Here is a 12,095-nt window from a genome sequence, read left to right on the forward strand (position 1 = left end):
ACGCTTGAAGATTAATAACAAAATTATCTACGTATAAGCTAAACGGCCCTAATTCGTTGCACGCAACTTGATGGTCACATAGCGCCGCTCACCTTTCTGGTCATGTTATTTCTGTTGCACATAACGGTCACACACTGCACAGCAACGCATATATGCATGCCCCTCTTAGGTCCCTTGGTATTAATTTCTTTTCATTATTGCACTGCATGCACATCATGCCCTTGGTATTAATACCAATTCATTTGCATTATACTCTCCTTCATATTTTTGTTGAATCTCCCGTTCTTTTAGTATCCCCACTGATTACACACTTTATTCTCTCCTTCCTTTATTACCCCTATATGCCCATTGAAACAGATCATTCATACTAGGTCTGATCCTTATAGGCCCTCCTAAAATACTTCATATATGTAAAGATTATATTCTGTGTTAGCATTTTCCAAATACACCATAGCATTAATTAGTTTAGTTAAGGTTATGTCCTAAACAGAATATAAAAGTGGTTAAGAGGAATAAATAATGGTACAGTTGCAAACTACGCACTTTTCTGATCAAATTTATGCTGAAACTACGCACGAATTTATGCAGGCTGTTATTATGGAGTTCAGGCCAATATATCAACTCTTCTAGACTTGCTCTAATGCGGGTGAGCAGCACAAATTCGTGCGCAGCTAGCCAACTGATTGATCCTCGGCTCTCTCAACAGAAAAAGGATGATGAATTTAAAAAGTAAACAGGAGGATATTATTCCATGGAAGTCAAGGTAAATTCCACATGCATGCATACAAGCAAACACTCTCGAGCAAGTCACCAAGCATGGCTAGCTGTTTGTTGCCGTACCCGGATCTAAGCCGCCAAGAAGGAAGACAGTGAGGAGGAGACAAATCTGCTACCTAGTTCTTGCAGCGCAAAACGTATATAAAGACATGCACACCCCACCACTTCTGGCACACACACACAACTGCAGGTCTATGTGTAACGCTATAGTTGCACCAGCCAGCGGCCAACTGTGCTTTGCCTCAAGAAAAGAAAAGAAAAACTGAGTTGTGCTGCGTTGCCACGTCTTATGATGAGAGCGCTTGAGGTTGTGGCCATGCTAGCCATGGCGGCCATGGTCATCGGCAACGTGCGCGCTTCGCAGTGCGGCTCCCAGGCTGGCGGGGCGACCTGCCCCAACTGCCTCTGCTGCAGCCGCTACGGCTGGTGCGGCTCCACTCCGGAATACTGCGGTGAGGGCTGCCAAAGTCAGTGCTCTAGCTGCGGCGGCGGTGTCACGCCTGTCACACCCAACCCCGTTGGTGGTGGCGTGTCCTCCGTTATCTCCCGCTCCCTATTCAACCAAATGCTACTCCACCGAAATGACCCGGGATGCCATGCTAGGGGCTTCTATACCTATGATGCCTTCGTCGCAGCCGCCGCCGCCTTTCCTGGCTTCGGCACCACAGGCGGCACCGCCACCCGGAAGCGCGAGGTGGCCGCCTTCCTAGCGCAAACCTCTCATGAGACCACTGGCGAGTGGCCCACAGCCCCGAACGGGCCCACCTCCAACTATTGCACCCCAAGCACGCAGTGGCCATGTGCACTCGGAAAGAGCTACTATGGCCGCGGGCCCATCCAGCTATCTCACAACTACAACTACGGGCAAGCAGGCCGGGCCATCGGGGCCGACCTATTGGGCAACCCAAACTTGGTGGCCACAAACCCGACTGTGTCGTTCAAAACTGCCATCTGGTTTTGGATGACGGCGCAACCACCCAAGCCCTCGAGCCATCCAGTGATCACCGGACAATGGAAACCATCGGCAGCAGACAGGGCCGCGGAGCGGGTACCCGGATTTGGCGTGATCACCAACATTGTGAATGGCGAGATTGAGTGCGGGCACGGGCATGATAATCGTGTTGCCGATCGAATTGGGTTCTATAAACGCTACTGCAACATCTTTGGTATCGGCTACGGAGGCAACCTCGACTGCTACAAGCAGAGCCCCTTCGCTTAATAATTAGTTATAATGTACCTGTGTAATTTTATTTTTCATTAAATAAATTTCAGACATGTAATCCTAATATAAGATAATTCATGACTGTTACCCCGTCCATCCCTTAGACAACGATTAGGAAACACATGCATGGTGATGGGCAATAAGCCACGGCGACTACGTCCAGAGCGTGTGCGTGCGCGAGCTGGGCGGTTTGGGTGCAGTACATGGCTGGCGCGAGGATGGTCTGACCATAGTCGGACCTTTGTATGGGCATGGTCTGACTAGGGTATAGGCATGTCTAGGGTATGTTCGTGTACAGGTTGTGTGCGTGCGTGCATGAGTGTGTGTGTCTGTTTAACAAGATAGCCGGGGAGGTGACCGCGTCGCCGCACTGAAAACGGCCGCGTTGTTCGCGTTGGAGCGCGACGGGTGTGCTGGCCGGGAGTGCGGGGCGTGGCAAATGCAGCGGGGGAGCGAGGCGTGGAGACCGAGTCCCGTGGTGGAGTTCGTGGCTCCATGCACGAGGGCGAACGACTCAGCAGGAGAACGCGTACGTGTGCATAGAGCTCGCTGAAGTTGGTTTCGTGGGTGGGGTTGAGTTTATGCTCAAGAAAAACGCCGTTTGAGCAGCGGGGCCTTTGTGTGCCGGAACCACCGTGTCATGTGTTTCCCTCCTTCTTTCTTCTCCCTCATGTTGTTTGAGCGCAGCAAGTGAGAGAGAGAAGAGTGCTACGTGAGGGAAGGAGCTAGGGCAAGAGCTCCGATGAGAGGGAGAGCAAGGGTTGACACCAAGACATGGTGTGTCGTTGCCACAGGCCGGTAGACACGATTAATTGCAGGTTGTCGTTGTTTTCTAGGAACGACATGCCTCCTCTATCCAAGCCTCGCAGCACACTGCCGCAGGCCAGTCGTTCGGTCGTCCCTACCCTAGCGTAAACAGGCCGCGTCCGCGAGGGCGCCAGGGCCGCCGTGCCGCAGCACCATGGCTAGCTTGGCCAACTCGGTCTTCAATTTCTTTTCTTAAAAAAAAACAACTCGGTCTTTTGATATCCCTCATACAAAAACCACAGTCTTCGGTTAGCTTTTTATTATAGTGAGAATCTGTCTTTAGATAGCTGAGAGCAATTAGTTAACGAGCGCTCCTTTAGAAGCCTCACAACGATCACTTAGGGACCACTGAACGGGTAGGGTGTGATAGGCGTGCTGCCGTAGCCAGAGCAATGGCTCTCGCAAGTCGCAACCATCGCTAGTATTCCGGTGGGAGCCGCACCAGCCGAACGGGCTGCAGCAGAGGCAGTTTGGGCAGGTCGCCCCGCCAGCCTGCGAGCCGCACTACGCAGCGCGCACACATGCGATAACCTTGGCCGCCGTGGCTAGCATGGCTACCACCGCGAGCGCTCTCATCGTATGACGTGGCAACTGTAGCGTTGCACTTATACAGTTCTAATGGTGTTTTTGTGCCAGAAACCATGGGGAGTTCACGTATTTATATACCTTTCTCGCTGAAAAAACTAGGTAGCAGATTTGTCTCCTCCTCACTGCCTTCTTCCTTGGAGCCTTAGATTTAAAAAAAACTTTTGCGGAAGGCTTAGATCACACTTGGCGGCTTAGATCCGAGTACAGCAGGAAACAGCTAGCCATGTTTGGTGACTTGATCGAGAGCATTTGCTTGTATGCATGCATGTGGAATTTACGTTGATATATATAGACGACGCAGGGCATTCAAGGACGGATGCCATGGAATACAATTCTCCTGTTTCGTATAAAAAACATCATTTTTCTGTTGACAGAACCGAGGATCAGTCAGTTGGCTAGCCGTGCAAGAATCTGCGCTGTCTACCCGCGTTAGAGCAATACTAGCTAATCGGCCTGAACTCTATAATTACATGTAGTATAACATTTTTTCTTTAAAAATTAGGTCTATCTTATTCGCTATTCGACACCTGATTGGCGTAATTTTTAGAGGGTGCTGCAAAAATCACATGTGCAACCATATTTAGAGAAAAAAAATTGACTCTGCTGCTCCTCACATTGATGTGTCGCTGCTGTTGCTGTCACCTCTGGCCCCTGGACCGCCGACATTTGGCACCGCTTGCCACCGCTGACCCATTGCTGACCCTACCATACCTTTCTGCGGACCGTGCCTGCTTCTCGATCACCGCCAACCAACGCCGTGGCGGAACCAGGGGAGCTGGATGACGGCATGAATCTGCCGACGTCCCTCTCTTCCTCGTCTTGCTGAGGAGGCCATCATCACGTCGACCATCTTTCATCGCCAACTCCATCTTCCACGCCGGCTTTGCCTCATCACATGCACACGAGCTCAAGGTGGTCAACGGCTCGCCCCAAGGCATATTTGTCTCAAACTTATTCATGTTTACTAGTCTAGCACCTCATAGATTTGTGTAGGTGGTATATAGGGATCACAATTTGTGTAGATGTCATCAATAGTATAGCAGTGTCCTAATGATTCATGGTCATCTTCGAACAACTTGAATATTGAATTAGCAATCCAAACAATTCCAAAAAAAACTTGAACATTGAATTGTTCAACGACGAAGAGGATGATATTTTATTGATGATTGTTCAAAGGATGTTGAGAAGTGGGACGAACATGATGCACGCAGGGTGGTAGCCGTGGTCGTATGATGTTTAACCAGAAATAGGGTAGTAGGCCATGATCTGCTCATCCTGAATTATGTTATGTTGATGGCCGATGAGCTAAGAGTATGACAATGTTGGCTGAACTGTCAGACCTCGTAAGGACCCAGATCGCATTAAGTAATTTCTTGAGGCATAGCGGAAGATTGAAGATCAAGCCTCGCATGATTAGCTCCATGAAGATCTCATTAAGCATCAGTGACAGCTACATGGACAAAAGTGTGTGTACAATTCTTTAATTCATGATTATCTGTTTACTAAAATTATTGTTCCATTGGATGTATATTGTATCAACGCCGGAGCTATGTTGGGGCCGAGGGGGGCCGTGGCCCCCCCAGCTATGGAGAAAACCCTAAAGATTTTTTTTGAAGGGCCAAGATGAGGTGAAAATTTGCCTTTTGCCCCCCAGCTCTTTGTCATTTACGTTTCGCCCCCCCCCCCCCCCAATCGTTTTGGTCTAGCTCCGCCACTTGTATTCGAACTATTTGTTTGTTTAAATAAGCTAACTGGGATTTGTAATTGTGTTGAACTGTTTGTTGTTGAAACATGCATGAACAGTTTGAATTATATTGATGTGGAATTGGAGTAAGAATATAGTTTATATGCAAATGCATAGAACAAATATGAGTAAGTGAATTATCAAGGCTGTCATTTTAAAATCTAAGTTTGCCCACCAACTCATCAGCCTCCAGAAAATTATAGGGTGCAATTCAAAAGCGTTGACATAGGTTACGTAGCACATCTACCCCCCGAGCTCATGTGACCTTGGGTGAACAATAAAATCCGAAAAATTAAAAATGAATTATTTTTGTCTGAAATATTGACAAATGTTTTCATAGCTTGAAAATTTTCATCATGAAATGATATTCGTGGAAGACATGAGTAAAAAAACAAAATTGATGCTCCAAAATGCGTTTGAAAATAACATTTTGAAGCATCGATTTTGTTTTTTGCTTACATTTTCCACGAATGTCTTCTTCTGATGAAATTTTGCAAGATCTCAAAACATTTGTAAATCTTTCAGACACAAAAATTCAGATTTTTCTGATTTATTTGTTTTTTGAGCTTGGGATTAGAACAGTTGCGTCCATCTACCCCAGATTATATAAGAGTCATATGATACATGTGTCCTACTTGGACACGGCACCTTATCCTACTAGTAAGCATGCACGTGCAGTGCACATATCATCCAGTAACTTCTCCCACTAACTTCTCCCATCCCTTTGTGGTCGAGGTAGTGGGTCGTCCCTGCATCCATATTCCACTGCTCCAAATCGGAGGGGGGATGCTCCGACTCCAGCGCGGTGAGGATGTCATTGCTCCGAAATAATACAACCCGCTCTCTCTCACCTCAAAAAATTATTGACAACACACCATTCATGTCATATTTTTTTCTTTTAGGGGAAACAACAATCTACTAATAAATAGATTGGAATGTTACATGCATTCAGTCGCCACGCTCAGGCTTCACCTTTCTCTGCGTTGCTTCATCTCTATAAGTTTAGAGCAACATTCCGTAATGCATCCCCTTTGTGTGGTTGCAAGCACTGACGTGGTTGGTCATTATTTCGTGAAAAAGAATTGAAAAGAATCATCGTTTACCTTGACCAGAGAGGTGGAGTTTCTGCAGGTACACGTGGTACGGGGAAAAAAACTATTCTGGTCAAGGTAAACTATACGGGGGAAAAAGAATTAAAAAGAATCGCATCACGTGTACCTGCAAAATATATTTTTTTAACAATTCTCATGAGGTGGAGTTTCTGCATCACTTTCCCCCGTCATATTGGCACTGCTGCAAAATAAACATAAAATAGCTGATTCCTTTGATCAGAAAGTAAATACCAATGGATCCAAACATGGTTGACGAAGGAATGTCAAACTAATGGTAGTGACATCATGCATGTTGAGAACAACTTGTTCTATATGTTCTTTTTTGGCGGATAAAAACTTGTATTACTCAAATATGTCATACATACAATCTTCATTACAAAGATTTACTACCTCTGGCAGGCCGGAACCTAACCAAACAAAACTTCTACTTTCAGTTCTAGCATACCTAGCCAACAAATCACTAACCAAATTCTGTCTATGGTTGATATGAGTAATGCAAGTCATACCAAGAGACAAAAGATGAGTTAATGAATACTCATATTACTTCAGAAAGTACTGTATCATTCTTTCAGTATCCAACTTCTGCAACCATTGATGATTTAGTATGATTTCCACATGAGCCTAAAGAAGGCCAACAAGAGCAGCAGCGCCACAAAGTTTAAAAAGAAGACACAGCCTGAGGCTAAATATCGTTGTCTCTTCAGCAAAAATATTTCCATGAACAAATCTAGCTATAACTTAGTATTTTCTATTTATATGTGACATGTCAGTTTCAATGAAGAAAATGAACAATGCATTTTCTAGATCTCAATTTTTAATCCACAATTTATTAGAGCTCCAGTTCTAATTACCCATCGTCCTTAAACTCTGTGTTTGAACGAAGGAAGGAAAGAACCATCTCCAATACTCTTTCCCTCCTAAACTATTAGCAGCATAAATTTATTTCAGAAATTTTGTTTAGTGCGATGTCTAGAAAACAGAAGAACATGGCTATAACTCGCTTCACTGGTGGAAAAACAGGCTTCCGTCCAGCCCCATAAGTCGCGAAGCTGTAGGAACCGCGACTAATGGGACCTTTAGTCGCGGTTCTGGAGGTGAACCGCGACCAAAGGCCTGGGCCCAGGGCGCTCGGTGGCCAGCTGGCGCACGTGAGGGTCTTTAGTCGCGGTTTGCCAGGACAACCGCGACTAAAGGCCTTCGGGCACCTTTAGTCACGGTTTGCCAGGCCAACCGCAACTAAAGCCCCTCCCCTATATATACCCATCCAGCAGCCAACACTTAGCCATTTGGAGCCATTCTCTTCACAAGTGGGTGTAGGTTTGCTTTTGGTTCCTCTTATGCACATAAGGTGTTTGATGAAATGCCCCAAGAGTATGAAACAAACATGACATGAAGTGTTGGAGCCACACTCCTCGATCGCGGTTAGCAACTTGATGAACCTTTGATGTGTCATTGATAAAATATGCATGTGTGCAGTTCATTGTTTAATTTATATTGTTTGTAGCTAGTTAGTTTAACAAATGCATGATGGTTAATTATATATTTTATATTATAATAATGCAGATGAATCGGCAATGGATGTACGGTAACTGACTCTCCGGCGAGTTCACTACGGGTTTGAAAGATTTCCTCGTAGTGGCTAATGCGAACAAGCAGGGGGGTTTTGTTATCTGTCCATGTGTTATCTGTAAGAATCAGAAGGGTTACTCTTCCTCAAGAGATGTTCACATGCATCTGCTTCGGCACGGTTTCATGCCAAGCTATAATTGTTGGACCAAGCATGGGGAAAGAGGGGTTATAATGGAAGAAGATGAAGAAGGGGATGATTTCATCGATGAAAGCTATCTTGCTCATTTCGGTGATACTTTCATGGAGGATGCTGAAGGTGAAGGGGAAGGTGAAGAAGAGGCACGTGATGATCCCGTTGATGATCTTGGTCGGACCATTGCTGATGCACGGAGACGCTGCGAAACTGAAAAGGAGAGGGAGAATTTGGATCGCATGTTAGAGGATCACAGAAAGGCGCTGTACCCCGGATGCGATGATGGTCTGAAAAAGCTGGGCTGCACACTGGATTTGCTGAAATGGAAGGCAGAGGCAGGTGTAGCTGACTCGGCATTTGAAAACTTGCTGAAAATGTTGAAGAATATGTTTCCAAAGGATAACGAGTTGCCCGCCAATACGTACGAAGCAAAGAAGGTTGTCTGCCCTCTAGGTTTAGAGGTTCTGAAGATACATGCATGCATCAACGACTGCATCCTCTACCGCGGTGAATACGAGAATTTGAATGAATGCCCGGTATGCACTGCATTGCGTTATAAGATCAGAGGCGATGACCCTGGTGACGATGTTGAGGGCCAGAAACCCAGGAAGAGGGTTCCCGCCAAGGTGATGTGGTATGCTCCTATAATACCACGGTTGAAACGTCTGTTCAGGAACAAAGAGCATGCCAAGTTGTTGCGATGGCACAAAGAGGACCGTAAGTCGGACGGGGAGTTGAGACACACCGCAGATGGAACGCAATGGAGAAAGATCGACAGATGGTTCAAAGATTTTGCAGCTGACGCAAGGAACATAAGATTTGCTCTAAGTACGGATGGCATGAATCCTTTTGGCGAGCAGAGCTCCAGCCATAGCACCTGGCCCGTGACTCTATGCATCTACAACCTTCCTCCTTGGTTGTGCATGAAGCGGAAGTTCATTATGATGCCAGTGCTCATCCAAGGTCCGAAGCAACCCGGCAACGACATCGATGTGTACCTAAGGCCATTAGTTGATGAACTTTTACAGCTGTGGGGTGGTGTCCGTGTGTGGGATGAGCACAAACAAGAGGAATTTGACCTACGAGCGTTGCTTTTCGTAACCATCAACGATTGGCCTGCTCTTAGTAACCTTTCGGGACTGTCAAATAAGGGATACAATGCATGCACGCACTGCTTACATGAGACTGAAAGTGTACATTTGCCAAATTGTAAGAAGAACGTGTACCTTGGGCATCGTCGATTTCTTCCGAAAATTCATCCAGTAAGAAAGAAAGGCAAGCATTACAACGGCAAGGCAGATCACCGGCCGAAGCCTGCGGAACGCACTGGTGCTGAGGTATTTGATATGGTCAAGGATTTGAAAGTCATCTTTGGAAAGGGTCCTGGCGGACAATCAGTTCCGAAGGGAGCTGACGGGCACGCAGCCATGTGGAAGAAGAAATCTATATTCTGGGAGCTAGAATATTGGAAAGTCCTAGATGTCCGCTCTGCAATCGACGTGATGCACGTTACGAAGAATATTTGCGTGAACCTCCTAAGCTTCTTGGGCGTGTATGGGAAGACAAATGATACAAAGGAAGCACGGCAGGACCAGCAACGTTTGAAAGACCCTGATGACCGGCATCCGGAATGGTTTCAAGGTCGTGCCAGCTATGCTCTGACCAAAGAAGAGAAGGTCATCTTTTTTGAATGCCTGAGCAGTATGAAGGTCCCGTCTGGATTCTCGTCCAATATAAAGGGAATAATAAACATGGCGGAGAAAAAGTTCCAAAACCTGAAGTCTCACGACTGCCACGTGATTATGACGCAATTGCTTCCGATTGCTTTGAGGGGGCTCCTGCCGGAAAATGTTCGAGTAGCCATTGTGAAGCTATGTGCATTCCTCAATGCAATCTCTCAGAAGGTAATCAATCCAGAAGTTCTACCACGGTTACAGAACGATGTGATCCAATGTCTTGTCAGTTTCGAGTTGGTGTTCCCGCCATCCTTCTTCAATATTATGACGCACCTCCTGGTTCACCTAGTCGAAGAGATTTTCGTTCTCGGTCCTGTATTTCTACACAATATGTTCCCCTTCGAGAGGTTCATGGGAGTATTAAATAAATATGTTCGTAACCGTGCTAGGCCAGAAGGAAGCATCGCCAAGGGCTATGGAAATGAGGAGGTAATTGAGTTTTGTGTTGACTTTGTTCCTGACCTTAAGCCGATTGGTCTTCCTCGATCGCGGCACGAGGGGAGACTAAGTGGAAAAGGCACGATCGGAAGGAAATCAACGATATGTATGGACGGCCATTCTCTGACTGAAGCACACCACACTGTACTGACCAATTCCAGCTTGGTGGCTCCGTACTTTGAGAAACACAAGAATATTTTACGCTCGGACAACCCGGGGAAGCCTGAATCCTGGATTAGGAAGGCCCACATGGAGACTTTCGGCAGTTGGTTGAGAAAACATTTAATGAATGACAATGATGTTGTAGATCAGCTGTACATGTTGGCCAAGACACCATCTTCGACTATAACGACTTTCCAAGGGTACGAGATAAATGGGAATACATTTTACACGATCGCCCAAGATAAAAAGAGCACCAACCAAAACAGTGGTGTCCGCTTTGATGCAGCAACCGAGAATGGGCAAAAGGTCACATATTATGGTTACATAGAGGAGATATGGGAACTTGACTATGGACCCTCCTTTAAGGTCCCTTTGTTCCGGTGCAAATGGTTCAAGCTAACAGGAGGTGGGGTAAAGGTGGACCAGCAATACGGAATGACAATGGTGGATTTCAACAATCTTGGTTACCTTGACGAACCATTCGTCCTAGCGAAAGATGTCGCTCAGGTTTTCTATGTGAAGGACATGAGTAGCAAACCGAGGAAACGGAAAGATAAGAAAACGATCAGTACATCATGCGATGATCCAAAGCACCACATTGTTCTTTCAGGGAAAAGAAACATCGTGGGAGTGGAGGACAAGACAGACATGTCAGAAGATTATAATATGTTTGCTGAAATTCCGCCCTTCAAAGTGAACACCGACCCAAGCATTAAGTTAAATGATGAGGATGCTCCATGGATACGGCACAATCGTAAGCAAGCAGGGACACAAGGGAAGAAATGATGTGTAATAATTTATTGTACCAAACTTTGTTGAATGGATCATGTGAATTATATTACCCGTGATGTGTTTGGTGTCCATTTTCGAATGATACATGAAATTTGGAGTGATGTAGTCCATGACGCTCTGCAGAGTCCGGCCGTACCACCATAGCCGACGACCGGCCTCTGGTATATTATTTTGAATTGAATTAGTTTTATTTTTCTGAATTTTTTGATATATTATTTGTATTTTTAACATTTTTAATTGAATTAGTTTTATTTTTCTGAATTTTTTGATATATTATTTGTATTTTTAACATTTTGAATTGAATTAGTTTTATTTTTATTAATTTTTTGATATATTATTTGTATTTTTAGAATTTTGAATTGAATTAGTTTTATTTTTCTGAATTTTTTGATATATTATTTGTATTTTTAGAATTTTGAATTGAATTAGTTTTATTTTTCTGAATTTTTTGATATATTATTTGTATTTTTAACATTTTGAATTGAATTAGTTTTTTTTTCTGAATTTTTTGATATATTATTTGTATTTTTAACATATTGAATTGAATTAGTTCTATTTTTCTTAATTTTTTGATATATTATTTGTATTTTTAACATATTGAATTGAATTAGTTTTATTTTTCATAATTTTTTGATATATTATTTGTATTTTTAGAATTTTGAATTGAATTGGTTTTATTTTTCTGAATTTTTTGATATATTATTTGTATTTTTAAGATTTTGAAAAACAAAAAGTATTTGGAAAATACCTTTAGTCGCGGTTGGCCTGCCCAACCGCGACTAAAGGTGGTTGCGCGCGGGAACGAAAAACCCGCCAAAAAAGTCCTTTAGTCGCGGGTCGCCTCCCCAACCGCGACTAAAGGTTACCCTTTAGTCGCGGGTCGCCTCCCCGACCGCGACTAAAGGTTCTCCTTTAGTCGCGGGTCGCCTCCCCAACCGCGACTAAAGGCCCTTTA

General features: G+C 44.7%; 1 protein-coding gene across 1 annotated transcript; it reads left to right on the forward strand.

Annotated features, from left to right (window-relative positions):
• The first annotated feature begins 1,069 nt into the window (after nucleotides 1-1,069).
• LOC123161018 (26 kDa endochitinase 1-like) lies at nucleotides 1,070-1,996 on the forward strand. Its single transcript, XM_044578870.1, has one exon. It carries the CDS (start codon nucleotides 1,070-1,072, stop codon nucleotides 1,994-1,996), a length of 927 nt encoding a protein of 308 aa, XP_044434805.1.
• The last annotated feature ends 10,099 nt before the right edge of the window (nucleotides 1,997-12,095 follow it).

This window comes from Triticum aestivum, chromosome 7B, assembly GCF_018294505.1.
Source record: "Triticum aestivum cultivar Chinese Spring chromosome 7B, IWGSC CS RefSeq v2.1, whole genome shotgun sequence".
NCBI classification, from domain to species: Eukaryota; Viridiplantae; Streptophyta; class Magnoliopsida; order Poales; family Poaceae; genus Triticum; species Triticum aestivum.

What these genes read in the sequence shown, in the direction of transcription:
- LOC123161018 (XM_044578870.1), top strand. Translation starts at nt 1,070, where the DNA reads ATGAGAGCGCTTGAGGTTGTGGCCATGCTAGCCATGGCGGCCATGGTC.